The 15633-nt window shown below is 54.3% G+C and overlaps 1 protein-coding gene across 3 annotated transcripts in view; it reads right to left on the minus strand.

The window, feature by feature from the left end:
- The window catches only part of LOC144729689 (uncharacterized), a 39752-nt gene that overhangs the window by 20459 nt on the left and 3660 nt on the right, over nucleotides 1-15633 (minus strand). For all 3 annotated transcript variants that reach the window (XR_013587743.1, XM_078610120.1, XM_078610121.1), the window contains exon 3: nucleotides 13669-15176. Coding sequence is in view for 2 of the 3 variants with exons in the window: in XM_078610120.1 (XP_078466246.1) it covers nucleotides 13669-15120 (1452 nt within the window). In the remaining variant the exon portion in view is untranslated. The remainder of the gene's footprint in view (nucleotides 1-13668; nucleotides 15177-15633) is intronic.

Below are 15633 nucleotides of genomic sequence, written 5' to 3' on the forward strand. Positions count from 1 at the left end.
ATTCAAATATTCACCACTAACGTTGACCATGAGCAGGAATCGATCTCGGGTCACCGGGTTTTCGTAGAGCAGTGCGATGACCACTGCAACACAAATATAACGATCCTCCGTATAGCCTTAACAGACTTTTGGGGCAAGTGCTGTTCGCGAGCACCTATGAAGGCTGCCACAGCACACGCACACACACACAGGGACACACATCAAAGGTTTGAAGAGGCCGAATGATGTATGTGTGTAATTAGACAAACAAAAGGCAATACATGATTGATGAGATATCTGGCTTGCAGCATGGTGGAGTAAGATTTTAATTATGAAATTGGCAAAGGTGGTTTGACACGGTTGGGAAACATAGTACACAAATACATAAAGCACACACACACACAAATGTGTAAAGAGCACACAGCCTCTGTATATCGTGTAAAAAATGATCAGCATTTCCTGAAGAACTGAATTGTGGTCCTCTTGACCTGTGTGACCGACTGACAGCGGCAGTGATGCAATGCTCACACAGCAGTTGGCATTGGTGACGATACAGTGCTGATGAGTTATACAAATGGCGAAACCGCTCCACAGTTGTCTCTCTCTGTACCGAAATCGGGTGAGTGCACTAACCACGGTGCCATCTTCCCCCCTACACAAAGACAGTGAGCATACACACAGTACATATAGACACAACGATACACAGCATCCACATACATGTTTGGCCACACATGTGGACACGTATTTACGTGCATACATACGTACACATGTATACACTACACAAAATACACACACATACCCTTACACAGATGTACACATGTATAAGACAAAGATCCCCCGTATAGCCTTAGCAGACTGTTGGGTAAGGTGCTGTTAGCGAGCACCTATGAAGGCCGTAACTGTCCACAAGGGGGTGGGTGGCCAGCACCACTTCCGACTGCCTTTGTCTCCCCAGTAGCGATGTTTACACACCGCACCAGATACTCATTTGAGGCTGAGCCGACCTAGGGGAGTCCCATGACCAGTTCAAATAATCGTCACTGGTGTTGGCCGTGAGCGGGAATCGAACCCGGGTCGCCGGGTTCGTAGCGCAGCGTGCTAACCACGACACTACCGCTCCCCACGTGCACACACACACACGTTTACACAGACGTCCACACACACACAAGTGCACACATAGTAACACGTGCAGGCATACACGTACACACTCACACATGCTTCACCGCCTTCCGATATAAATTTTTGACCCTACACACGACTCACTATGTTTTACTGCCTGACATCCAATATCCTGTGACAGCAGTTACGCAAATATTCCACATTACAAGCATTTTGAAATGTTTCAATAGGTGAACTATTGAAAACAGACCAAGACAAAGATCTCCCGCATAGCCTATAACAGACTGTTGGGGGGTCATCTATGAAGGCCGGAATGGCACGCGAGGGGGTGGGTGGCCAGCACCACGCCCGGCCGCCTTTGTCTCCCCAGTGCTGATGTTTGCACATTGTACCAGGTACTCACTGAAGGCCGAGTCGACCTAGGGGAGGCACAGCACAGGTTTAGATATTCGTCACCGATGTTGGCCGCGAGCGGGTAATCGAACTCGGGTCACCGGGTTCGTAGCGCAGTGCGCTAACCACTGCACCACTACTCCCCATAGGGGAACGATAGAAAACACGCACGCACGTGTGTGCACGGTACAGTCATTCACTCGTGCGCGCGCGTCTATGTACAAGTGCACACGCGTGTACATACACTGCACATACGTGGATGAGTGTGTACAGCTGCACGATCAGCGTCTGTGTGCATGGGGTCACGTGTACTCGTGCACACACTAGAGACGTGGAAATGAGTGCGCTCGTGCGCGTGCACACGCGCTAACCACGTGGGGCCAGCGGTGGGTGGCACAGTGGTTAGCGCTGCAGCTGCCCTACGAATTCAGCAAAGGGCCGAGTTCGATTCCCGCTCACGGCCAATGACGAATGCCAGCGAATATGAGCCTCCCCTAGGTCGACTCGGCCTTAAATGAGTACCTGGTGCGATGTGTAAACAGCATCAGCACCGGGAAGACAAAGGCGGCCCCCGAGGCGCGGTGTTGGCCACCCCACCACCCCCTCTCGTGTGCCGCGTCGGCTTTAACAGAAGTGCTCGCTCACCACACTTGCCCTGAAAGTCTGTTATTGTCGTAGTGCGTGCGTGTGTACACGCACGCACCACTAACACATGCCGTACGTGTACGTGGACACCAGGAATGCGCGTCCCATTTGCACCCCCACTCAGCCACGCCACACCACTCCCACCCACCCAGCCACACCACTCCCCCCCTACCACACCACTCCGCCCCCCCGCCACCCCCCGCTACCCCCCGCCACACCATTCCCCTCCCCCGCCACACCATTCCCCCCCCTGCCACACCACCCCTCCCCCCTGCCACACCCCCCCCCCCTGCCACACCGCCCCTCCCACACCACTCCCCCCCCTGCCACACCACTCCCCCCCTGCCACACCACTCCCCCCCCCACCACTCCCCCCCCTACCACACCACTCCCCCCCCCCACCACACCACTCCCCCCCTCACCACTCCCCCCCCTCCCACACCACTCCCCCCCCTGCCACACCACTCCCCCCCCTGCCACACCACCCCCCCCCACCACTCCCCCCCCCTCCCACACCACTCCCCCCCCCTGCCACACCACTCCCCCCCTCACCACTCCCCCCCTCCCACACCACTCCCCCCCCCTCCCACACCACTCCCCCCCCTGCCACACCACTCCCCCCCCTCCCACACCACTCCCCCCCCCACCACTCCCCCCCCCCACCACTCCCCCCCCTCCCACACCACTCCCCCCCCTCCCACACCACTCCCCCCCCTGCCACACCACTCCCCCCCTCACCACTCCCCCCCCTCCCACACCACTCCCCCCCCCTCCCACACCACTCCCCCCCCTGCCACACCACTCCCCCCCCTCCCACACCACTCCCCCCCCCCACCACTCCCCCCCCTCCCACACCACTCCCCCCCCTGCCACACCACTCCCCCCCCCACCACCCCCCCCCTGCCACACCACTCCCCCCCCCACCACTCCCCCCCCCCACCACTCCCCCCCCTACCACACCACTCCCCCCCTCACCACTCCCCCCCCACCACTCCCCCCCCCCCACCACACCACTCCCCCCTCTGCCACACCACTCCCCCCCCCCGCCACACCACTCCCCCCCCCCCACACCACTCCCTCCCCCTACCACACCACTCCCCCCCTCACCACTCCCCCCCCCCACCACTCCCCCCTCTACCACACCACTACCGCCCCCCCCCTTCCACCGCATCCCTCCCCACACACGCAGCAAACCCCCCACGCAAACCCGCACGCCCTTACCCGGAACCCACGGCTATTTCAATAACAGGGGACTACGTGACGATCGTGAGCTTCTGCACTCTCCGTGTTCACCGGCAATGACCTCCCCCCCCCCACGCTCCACCCAGCTCCCTCGTCCAATCTCCTCACCACCCAAACTCCGGGCCCCCTCTGCCCCCGCCCTCGTATTAATGACCTCGCATCCCTCCTCACCCGTGGCTGGAGAATGTTTTTTTTTTCACGTGTGTGTGTGTGCTTGCGTCTCTTTTCGCCCTGGTCATATCTATCTCTCGTCCCGGTCAAATCGGCGGTCTGCCGGTTTGGGAAGGAAAGCGCTACGAAGAGGGGGGGGGGGGTTCTGGTGAAATGCGTCTGCCCGTCGAGATGCTCTTATCACCAGACCGCTCGGCTGCACGATCCAGACCCCCCTCGCCAACAGACCCCCATTAAGTCGCCATCGTAGTGATAGTACTGCGTTGGCAGTACGTGCGCGTATGTACGCCGAACTTCTTTCGAGCCGTACGTAGCCAACCGTGCTCATCGGAGGTGCGGGGGAAGGACAACTAATATGAAAAAGTCAAATACGTTCGTCAATAATACTTCATTTCTAGGAAGAACGGGCCAGCGCCTGAAACATCACCTATTTTTGATATACATTTCCAGTTTTAGGGCAGTGTTATTTGAGTGAACATGAGGCGAGAACTTCTGACAAAGCAGTACCTCCTCACCACACCACCAAGCAATCATCTCTTGGGGAGGTCAATGTGTCCTCACGAGATCCCTTCAGCACGAGGCCTCACCGCGAGGCTCTGCTGACTCACAAGAAGTTCTCAGCGCTCCAAATCCTCACCACCAGACCTCACCAGCATTTTTTACATCAACAAAATATGTCCTCGTTAGACCTCCTCGCAACCTAATCCCTCACCATCATATTATCCTCATCAGACATTCTCATGACTATACCTCAGAGGTCGCAAACGGGTTTTGATTCCTTACCCGTACCCGGCCGCACCAGGGTCGCAAACGGCTACCCGTACCCGTACCCGGCCGGGTACGGGTAGGCGGGTATCGGGTAGGGTACGGGTATCGGGTACCCGGTTGCGACCTCTGCTATACCTGCTCATCGCTGCCGGGCATCACCCCACATCTGGTCTAACTAAGCCCTGTCCTCACCAGCACCTTCTCACCACAACTGCATCAAGTCTTGTCAATAACATCAAGTACGTTACAGAGACATGCCCCGTCTATTCGCGTGTCAACTCACTTCGCCGTTTGAGTGGAGGGTTTTCTCCAGGATTCCCGGTTTCCTTCAACATTAAGACAAAGTCTCACACATGGAATTGGCCGGACATCCTAATGTAGCAGGACCCTCATAAATGTGTTGAGACTCAGTGAGGCTTATCCTGGGTGAATAAAGGGAATGCCAGTATTATTGTGATTATTATTTAGCTAAATAGATCTTCCTGTAATGCCCCACATCGATCCTCGGACCTTTCTATTAGCCCTGCTTTTTGTGGGTATGAGAAATAAACATAAATTATAGGAATCTATTATCCATGGATCCAATGGCGAAATAATTGCCGTGTTCCTATTATCGACGGTCTTCGTGCGGATAACAGGAAAATGCACAGATAATTGTCAAAATAGGATCCGTAGACTCTTTAGCCAGGCTTTCCTCGTTGAATCAGGGGCATTATTTCCACTGTATTACAGTACTATAAAAGCATCTGCGTGGGTTGCGACGGAGGTAGAGGCTTGAGTCACGAAGCTGCGTCTCGATTGGTGTTTTAGTTTTATTGCTTCAGTTTTACGCCCGTTAGCGTTATCTTTGTTTTTATGGTTTCCCCGTGCACTGGGTTTAATTCCTCACGGCACGGGACTCGTAGTAGTCGTAGCCACAGGCCATAGCTGCAGGCTTACTGGATGTGCTGTACTGGGTGTTGAGCTATTTTCTGGGTCGCTGACCCGGACAAACCCGGCTAAAGTGAATCCCTGCCTGTTCAGCATCTTAAGATGCTTTGAATAGCATTTAGATGATATTAAAAAAAAAATTGCAAACATTTACAACTGCAGTACAACGATTTACTTGTTTTTCCTTAAATGTTATGTCTGTGTGGAACTCAGATATGCAAATGTTTTCAACAGAAACCATTAGAAAAAGTTGCGTGTCCAATTATCTATCCGTACACGCATACACGTACATGGAGCGGTTACGGGAAACCAAAACGTATAAGATATCATTATCAGTCATATGATCAATCGACTACTGGATGGCCTCCCCAAGCCATTGCCAAAAAGTCTTTCCCCGAAGCCAACAAATAATGAATTAAAAAGGATCAACTCTTAAACAAGCAATCACTCAGCATGGGTAAAGCTGCTATACCCGCCGATATCAGAAGACACACGCATGTAATATCCATGGAATGACGACTTAGGGTGGACACGTCGCTCCAGAGGACAACGGACGGTGGTCAAGAGTTGAGAGGTTATGCGCTTGAGGTCACGCGTCCACGGGGTCGGGGGTGGGGTGGAGAGGTAGCGATGAAATAATCTCGAAGTGCAGCCGCTTGATAGACTATTACATCGCGGGACCGTGAGCGATGGCAACAGTTTGGGGAGGGCGTTCACCCAGCGGTGGATTGAGCACGGCTTCTGACAAGGACAACAATGACGACGTTCAACGAATGCTTTCATGCAAACAGCACCCACGCAACTTCCTCAAGTCCCTTCCGACTTCAAACTCGCGGAACACTTACTCACCGCTCTCGCCACGGAATGACTAATGCGCGGTGCTCGTGGCCGCTGAGAGCGTTTGCGAACAGCTGCCGATTCTGGCCGCCGTACAAGAAAATGTTCAAATGTATGTGACAACTTTGACGAGGCCCAGTTTCTGAAAAAATGCACAGCGCTTGAGGTTCCAGGGCACTGCGGCCTTTCATCGCGGCGTTCAAAGCAATAGCCCTGCAATGTCTGGCTCACCCCACTGCTGGCAGAAGGGCATCCACTAGAGGGAGCACTTGCGTGGCATTCGACTTAACCATAGCCAACTCATTGCCACTGCTACTGGGTGGACAGAGACGGAGGGGGGGGCAAGGGGGACTTGACAAACGTGCACTGTTGTTTCAAATTCCGCGCCGCCTGGAGTTGGAATCGAACCAGGCGACCTCTGTGTGGATTGTGAAATCCCAGCGTGATACTCATTACACCCACGGCAATTACATCCCTGGTTCTGCTTGGAATGTTTGCTTATTTTCCAGAGAATACGGTATTAATCGATGTTTAATCCACTAAACCTTAACCATTACAGCTTGCAAGAGGTTGAAGTACCCATACTTTAACCCCACTGTGGTTGTTACTCATCTATACTGCTGGGTGGACAGAGGCAGCGAGGGATCTGTGAAATTTTCATGATAATTTTAACTACAAAGTGGGCAGATGGAATCCAACCGGAGGCTCTGACTTGCAAGTTCAGCGTGCTGACCATTACACCACAAAGGCCGGAACCTATTGCCGTGGAGCCAACTGACTAAAGATTACGGATAACAGCGCTACATTCACCACCGTGTTGACAAACAAATACGAATTGACGCTTTAATCGCACGGGGGGGGGGGCAGATCGTTATATGACCGTGCTCAACTGCGACCGAGTCTGGCTTCAGAATGTCGGCGTCTGAATCCACGGCGACCGATAGCATCCGCACGACGTTCGCTGAAACGTGAAATCTTTATCGGCCTTCATTTGTAAACAACCTATCGTTTTGCGCTGAACTCATGGTGAAAATGCTTTATGAGAATGACAAACACAAATACCCCCCTACATAGCCTTTAACAGAGGCTATACGTTTGGGGGCAAGTGCTGTTAGCGAGCGCCTTTAAAGGCCGGCAAGGCACACAAGGGGGTGGGTGGCCAGCACCACGCCTGGCCGCCGTTGCCTCCCGAGCGCTGATATTGTTTACACACTGCACCAGGTACACATTTAAGTCGACCTAGGGGAAGCCAAAGACCGGTTGCAATATATTGGTGGTGATCGGTAATTAAATACGGGTTCAGAGCGAAGTGCTCTAACCACTGCGCCACCGCTCCCCGATAAGAATACCTGCAGTGCAATGAGATGGGGGACAGCGCAGCAAGTAGGATATCAACAGGCTGTGTGTGTAGCTGCGTTTGAGCGTGCTTCTCTTGGACCTGTGGGTTTTCTCTTGGGCACTTTGGTTTCATCTCCAACAAAAACACTCAACTGGCCAAACATCCCAAAGCAAATGCCTGCTGAAAATGAGTCTTGAACATCGATGGTGACTTTCCAGACTCAATACAGTAAACTCTCGCTTTATCCGAGAGACAATGATATATAATCTGTGCTGTGGATTAACTGTGACAGATCCAAACATAGCTATTGAAATTACACATTTCTATGACAAGGGACAAAGTCACCCATAATCGGCCAATAATCCAATGGCTGTATTGACGATGAATGTGCATTAGTGCCCTCCCAGATTTGCGAGCATGCATGTGTTGTTGTCACGAGGTTTTCCCATTGTTGTGGTATAAATAGATAGCGGAGGATGGGCCCTACGCCCTGGAGTCCCGAGGGTAAAGGTTAGCATCCGTACGCCCGTGACCTTACAATCCACCCACCCCCAACTCCTTCCCAGAAGGAGATTGGGTGGTCGGATGATGGGCTGATAGGATCATGGGATAATGAGACGATGGGATGATGGAGTAATGGGGATGATGGCTTCATGTGGAGATCAGTTTATGGGATGATGTGGGGTTTTATCGGATGACGGGATGATGCGATGATCGGCCCATGGGATTATGGGGCCATTGGTTGATGAGTTAACTGGATGATGGGATGACGGTGTGACGTTTCACAGCCCTTTGTCAATCCACTGCTGGATGAAGGCCTCCCCATGCAGTGCTGGCTGTGGGGGTTGTTTGACCACAATTCAGTGCGGGTTGGTGACCTGGAAAAGTGTACGGGACCCGTTCAGATTCCACTCACGACTGACGTTAGCCATGGCCGGGAATCGATCTTGGGTGTCGCCAGGTTACTGGTCTCTGGCACCGTATTTAGTAGGGCAGTCTACCGCGGTAGGGGTGTGTTAGTGAGTTGCAGTTGTTGGCGTCACAGCAGTTATCACACCGCGACAGTGAACCTGGCGACCGGGGTTCGATTGCTAGCCATGACGTAAACACGGCACCAGCCGCCACAAGTGCCTTCTGAATAAATAAAAAACTCAATTGGCCTGGGCCACCTTGAGATCAGCTCAGACTTAAACCAGTCACTGGCAGCAGCGAAACGATGCATTGAATTCGTCGATTGATATGGATTCCTAAGCTCACGGTAAATGCATCGAACCGCGCGTGAAAGAGGTGATATTTTTCGATGTGTGCCCCAGGCGAAATCACCCGTACCCCAGTCTCGTCAATTCTCACAGGCTAAGCAGGCTTGAGCCTGGAAAGCACTTGGATGGGTGATTACCTTGCATAAAACAGGTTGCTATAGGCTGCTGCTGCCTAGGGCAGTGCAGCAAAATCCAATGTTGTACCATACCTTGCTCTAACGTCCATGCTCCCCTATTCTTCGCCAGCCCACACTGACAGGTGTGGTGAAGTATGGTCAAACAACTCCCATGACCCACACGGCATGGAGAGGGCCTCATCCAGCAGCGTTGCACGCACACACGTTACGTGCAACGGTTTCATGTCAACCCTTTGGCCACCACTAGAGGCGCTACAATTCACCGCGATGCGATAAAAGAACGTAAATCAACCCGAGTCAAATCGTGAACAGAGATTTTCGGCAATTCATCAACGTGCCGCGGAGTGTTTGCTCCGAATAATTGGTATCAGGGATGGGGAGTTGCGGCGAAGAGCTGCAACGCATGCTGAACTTCGTTTGCACCGTACGTAGCCAACCGTGCCAATCGGAGGAGCAACTGAGCTCTTTGAGCCAGTCCGCATGGATCCTTGAGTGGCGGCCACTCGAACGCGTGGGTGTTCTCTGGGACACTTCGGTTGCCGTCCTCGCGAAAAGAACAGAGGAAGGAATTTGCCAAGCGTGTCAACGTGAGTGCCGGGCATGAAGTGAAACCTTTCCGGGTGAGTGGAGGCATCGACGTCGCCCATCACTCTCGCAACACGGGCGCCGTCCAAACCTTCCGAATTTGCAACAATTCCCCTCCCCCCCCGTGATTTGTCACAATCCAGAGATGGCGACAATCCGATTTGTACACAAAGACAAAGATCCCCCCCCCAGTATAGCCTCAACAGACTCTTGGGGCAAGTGCTGTTAGCGAGCACCTATGAAGGCCGCAACGGTACACGAGGAGGTGGGTGGCCAGCACCACGCCCGACCGCCTTTGGCTCCCTTGTGGCGATGTTTACACACCGCACCAGGTACTCATTTGAGGCTGAGTCGACCTAGGGGAGGCCCAGGACCGGTTCAGAAAATCGTCACTGGTTTTGGCCGTGAGCGGGAATCGCGTTCGTAGCGCAGCGCGCTCACCGCGAAGCTACACACACACCAACACAGGTGGCTCCATAACATAGCTGCACACGAAAAGCACAAACATAGCCCGGGGTAGCCTACGCAGACTGTTGGTGCAAGCGCTGTTGAGTGAGCAGCACCTATTAAGGTTGGCACGGCTCACGAGGGGGGCAGTGTGGCCAGAGCCACACCCGTCCACCTTTTTCTCCCCCGCCCCCCCACTCTGATGTTTTTGCACACTGCGCCAGGTACTCATTTAAGGGGAGGCCCCAGGCTCAGTTCTGATATTTGGCGATGATGTTGGTCACGGTAGGGGATCGAACGCGTTCCCGTCTGCTTCGTAGCTTGCCTTGTGCGACAACAAAAAAAACTGCACAAAAAACACGCGCACCACGTCCCACACACACGGAACAACTTGAAAGCCGGAAGATATTGGGGGATCCTCAAATGACCCTAGAAACCAGGGCTCCCACCCCCTCCTCCCATTCCTTCTTTCCTCCCTGCCAGGCCCCCCCACCGCAACCCAAAGCTGGCTCTGCATCCCATCCCTTTCCGCCCTCTTACGCACAGACCCCCACCATTACTACCTTGTTAAACGCTTTAAACAAACACGGCTGCAAATTTGGAAAATACGCGCGCACACACGTACGCGCGCACGTGCGCATGTGCGCACGCGGGGGGAGGAAAATTCACACCCACTCCCCCCCCCCAACTTCTATACAACGATCCTCCGTTCAGATGGATGATCGGACAGTGCCTGAAACGTTAACTTGTAACAACAATAATATTTTTTAAAGAAAATTACTTGTCAAAACGATCTCAATAAGCACATTCATGTCGTGCAGTGTCTGGAGACGCGGTCGTATTTAAGATGCTCCGCGAATCCAGCGGTTGCCGGTTTGATGTTCCGGAGCGGTAGTTCGTCTGTACTGAATGTTGAACTTCTTTCGCACCATACGAAGGCAACCGTGCTAATCGGAGGTGCGGGGGTAGGACAACAAACTAAACAAAAAGCAGTTCCAAAGAAATGAATTTTAAATCTGCATTTAAGAGAGCATAGATCCAGGGGCTTCCTAATATCGGTGGGAAGAGCGTTCCAGACGGCCGCAGAAACGCATCTGAAAACGCGCGATGCGGTGACCGTCTTTGTCTGATGGCGAGCTGGAGGAGTGACACGATCCCATAACAGCATCATCAGATCGATATTCATAAACGGGTAGGTACATGAATCGCTGCACCCCTGCCATATATTTATATATTTGTTCAGTTCTAACGCACCAATGTTTGTTATTAATAACGACGATGGTGGTAAAGTATGTCTGCCTCGTTTATGCAAGACTGCCAAAGATCCCTCAAACTTGTACGCACCATACACACACAAAAACAAAGATCCCCCTATATGGCCTTCAATAGACTGTGGGGGCAAGTGCTGTGAGCGAGTGCTGTGAGCAAGCACCGATGAAGGCCGGCACGGGACACGAGGTGGTGGTTATGGCCAGGCAAACACACCCGATCCCCTTTTTCACCCAGTCCTGAAGTTAACGCACCACACCTGGTACACATTTAAGGCTGAGTCGACCTAGCATAGGCCAGGGACCTGTTCAGATAATCGTCACCGATTTGGGCCGCGAGCGAAAACGAACTCGGTTCGTCGGGTTCACAGCGCAGCACACTAACCACAGCACCACCGCCCCCCCCCCTCCCAGTATAAACACACCACGCTCACACACACAAAACACATCATCCCCAATGTAACCATACGGACTAGTGAGACAAGCGCCATTAGCGAGCACCTATTAGGAACAGCACTTGACTGCTTGAGGGGAAGGTGCGACCAGCACCCCACCCCCCTTTGTCTCACCAGCGGTGATGTTTGGAGATAACATTTTCGTAAAAAAAAAATTGGCACAAAATTCGAAAAAGTTGGTGCTTTCATTTCAGCATATTTATCACATTCGGGATAACAAGGGCATCGAGCGGTGGCGCAGCAATTAGTACACTGCACTCTGCCATCGCTGCCAATACACAAAAGTAAACAAAGTGGACGCATACTGTAGATCAACTTAAACGAATCATCCATCGTGGAACTGCGATAAGCCAAGAGGTTAACTTTGTCCATTCTCATGCTCTGAAACGTTAAGGGTTTCCCTATCCATCAATTGCCATGTGACATTTTTCAACACGCCATCATGTGGAGCTTCTGACTCAAGGTCAATAGCGTGTGTATGCGTGTGTGTGTATGTGTGTATGTATGTGTGTGCGAGAAACGTAGCTTCGATTATTAAATTGCCACTGCTCGTCTTCGTATGGGGGAAGGGGGTGGCAGTGTCACCGCAGAGGCGAGCGCGCTGCCTGCTGTCGAACCTGGCCACCCGCGTTCCGATTCCTGGTCATGGCTAACATCGGTGGCTGAGTGATATATGGGTCCCCTCCCTGCACGAGCACCTGGTGCGGGGTGCAGACAATCAGCACTGGGAAGACAAAGGCGGCCGGGCACGTTGCGCTGGCGTTGGCTTTCACAGGCGCTCGCTAACAATGCTCGGCCCTGCAAAAGTCTCGCACTTGTGCCGCTGGACGGGAGGTGACCAACAGGCCTCGGTGATGTCATCGGCATCATCGGCCGTGTCACACTGGGACGTGGCTTACGGGTTTTTTTTGTCTGCTTTCAGGAGGCAGGGTCAGGGTGGGTGCGCCGCACCAGTTGCGGGGATTTCTCCGCCCGCGGACGCAACGAGCCGCTCCTCACCGCTTGCGGAATGCACATTACCGGGTATTTATGGAGCCCTTTACATGCGTGGGAGAGGAGTAATAGTGATATCGGGCAGCCAAAGGTCTCCCTATGGCACGCGCAGATACCGCGCACGCTCGCCCACTTGCCCGCCAGTCCTGCCTTCCACCGAGCTGTCCCGAGGACGCAAGTTCAAGATATTATTGTCCTCGTCGTCATCATGATCGTTACATCATTACCAGCCATGGTCAATCCCCTCCTGGATGAAGGCCTGCCTCCCACTGAGCTGTCTTGATAAGGCACGGGTTTAAGCAGGGCATCCCAAGCAAGGGGGAACTGGGCCTGGTCGCTTTGCATGCCTGTCGACCTTTGTATTTCTAGCGTTGGTGATAGGCGGTTTGGGCAAAGAGCTACATTCTTTATAGGACCCAGATTCGATCCCAGGCCATAATGTACATCAGGGGTAAAGTGGATTCTGAATCTAGTCTGGGCCTCCCATAGGTCAAACTCAGCCATAAAAAGCTACCTGGTACAGCGGGATTATTAGGGATGTAATAATTGACCCCACCTCATCCCCCCAGGAGTGTCTATAAAATGTCGCTATTCAAGATCGTGATTGGGATTCAAGTTGTGGTGAACGGCTGCACCCCGAGTGGCTGTAGGATTCACGCGTACCCCACGCCTACAGCTATACGTTGAATGCTGCGAGCCGGCGAATCGGTGCACAGCATTCGACGCGCGAATGCGTCACGAGCGCGAGAAACCGATTCCAATCGACACGTCGGCAGTGCCACCCAGAGCGACCAATAAATAAAAAATTATCCTTTAGAATACTTTAGCGCGGTTGGCTACGTACGGTGCAAAAGAAGTTCAACATACGTAGAGAGAAGTAGAGAGATCGATTAAGAGGCATAGGAAACCACGGACAAGCGGGGAAGGCGACAGGAACCGGCGCAAACAACAATTTCCCAAGCTCCGTGGTCCAATATTGAGATCGCTTCCTTTCTCCGCTTCCCCTCCCCGCTCTCTCCGCGCGTAACCCGCTACATCGTGGGCGGCGCAGCAAGTCACGGACATGAGCCACCACCGCCACCGCCGCCGCCGCCACATTACCTTGGTGCGCCCGTTGATGTTGTAGCGGCCCAGGCGGCCCTGGCAGTGCAGGATGAGCTCGTCCATGCGGCTCAGCAGCACGCCGATCATGTCGCATTCAGGCTCGCGGCCCTCCACCCACGCGATCTTGTCCCCGCGGATGACGGCCGAGTCGCGGCGCGGGCTCACCAGCTGGCCATCGCGGAAGCGCCCGCCGGCGTGCAGGGAGCACACCTGCGCCAGCACCGAGTCGCCCAGCGTGGCGCCTAGGAAGCGGTCCACCACGCAGATGCCGTGCTTCTCCATGCAGGGTGACAGGTAATGCAGCGCCAGCTCGCGCGGCGGCCGCCGGTGCAGGGGGCCCAGCTGGCGCCTGTTGCTGCTGTTGCTGCTGTTGTTGCTGTTGCTGCTGCAGCTGGTGCTGGTGTTGGTTCTGGGAGGTCCAACTGCAACTCCTATACCTACACCTCCTAATCCTACACCCAATCTGCCACCTCCAATTCCTACTCCGACACCTGGCTCTTGATTGTCTGCAGTGTCGTTCCTCCCCGTGTTCTGCTGCTGCTGCTGCTGCGTGTGAAGGAGGTGATTGCTAATTTGGGGCTGACCATGAAGGTCTAGGTTTGAATCCAGGTCAGATTCAGAACGTTCGCATGAAGACACCGACTGTTGCTGCTTCTGCTGCTGATGTTGGTTCTGGCCAAGGAGTTCCTGCTGCTGTTGCTGATGATGTTGTTGTTGTTGTTGCTGGGGGCTGGCCGGGAAGGGAGGCAGGCTGGGCGCGATGCCGGCCAGCGTCTGCATCATTCCCTGGCTGCCGCACTGCGGGGCCGAGGCGACGCGCTTTAGGCGGCTGGCGTGAAGCAGGGCCAGGTTGCCCGCGAACAGCTCCCCGTCCAGGCGGTTGTCGGAGAAGTTTCTCGTCATCCCGCTCGCGCCGTGCGGGACGAATTGCGAATGATCGACCCTCCCGCCGCCTCCGGCCGATCCATCGTCGCACGGTCCGCCGTCGCACAGTCCGCCGTCGCACGACCACCCCCCTGCGCTAGCAACGGCTGGCGGTGGAATTGCGCAGGCAGCTGCAGTGGCAGCATCCTCGGCAACCGCAGGAGACACCGTAGCAGCGGTAGTAGCTGCAGCAGCAGCAGCAGTACCGGCAACGACTGGAGCAGTAGAAGTGGAAGAGGTGTCACCGCGGCCACCATCATCATCACCCTCACGAGTAGCACCGTCACCACTGCCAACACCGCTGGCCATCATCTCCTCCATCGCCTCCTCTTCCACCATCTCCTCCGCCTCTTCCTCCACCACCTCGTCGGCCACCCCCATGTTCCTCAGCCCCTGCATGGCCTCGTCGCGCCGGCACAAGGCCCCCACGAGGATCTGCCTGGGACGAGGCCTCCTGACGAGCGAGAAGTCCCGCGCGGTGCCCAGGTGCAGGAACTCGGCCCCGCACTGGTGGCCGCCCTCCATTCAGCACGCCGGTGCTGACGATGACAGCTCCACCACTCGCCCAGGCCACTCGCCCCCTGGGCGTGCGGGATGCATGTGTATGTGTGTGTGGGCATGTGTGTACGTACATGTGTGTGTGTGTAATGGGGAGCAGCGGTTAGCGAACTTTTCTACGAACCCAGTGGCACGAGTTCCACTCCCAGTCACAGCTGACATTAGTGATAACTGAACCAGTCCTGCTACCTCACCCCACAAGCCTTCACCAATCTACACTAACCAGTGTGGTGAAGTATGGTCAACACAACCCCCCACGAGAGACAGGACATGGGGAGTCCCTCATCCAGCCATCCAGCAGTGGATTGACAAAGGGCTGTGAATTATACAGCGTTTGCAACTCTGAGCCTGGGCTCGCACACTCTGCATTATAAATAAACTTCACCTGTCCCATCTCTGAGTCAAGTCTGCCAGTCATGTGACGTAAATAATGTTGGTCACAGAGACTAGAAGGGCTCACTCATAAATCCACTGTGCAAA

The sequence above is a fragment of the Lampetra planeri genome, chromosome 33, assembly GCF_965212315.1.
Source record: "Lampetra planeri chromosome 33, kcLamPlan1.2.h2, whole genome shotgun sequence".
Classification (NCBI taxonomy): domain Eukaryota; kingdom Metazoa; phylum Chordata; class Hyperoartia; order Petromyzontiformes; family Petromyzontidae; genus Lampetra; species Lampetra planeri.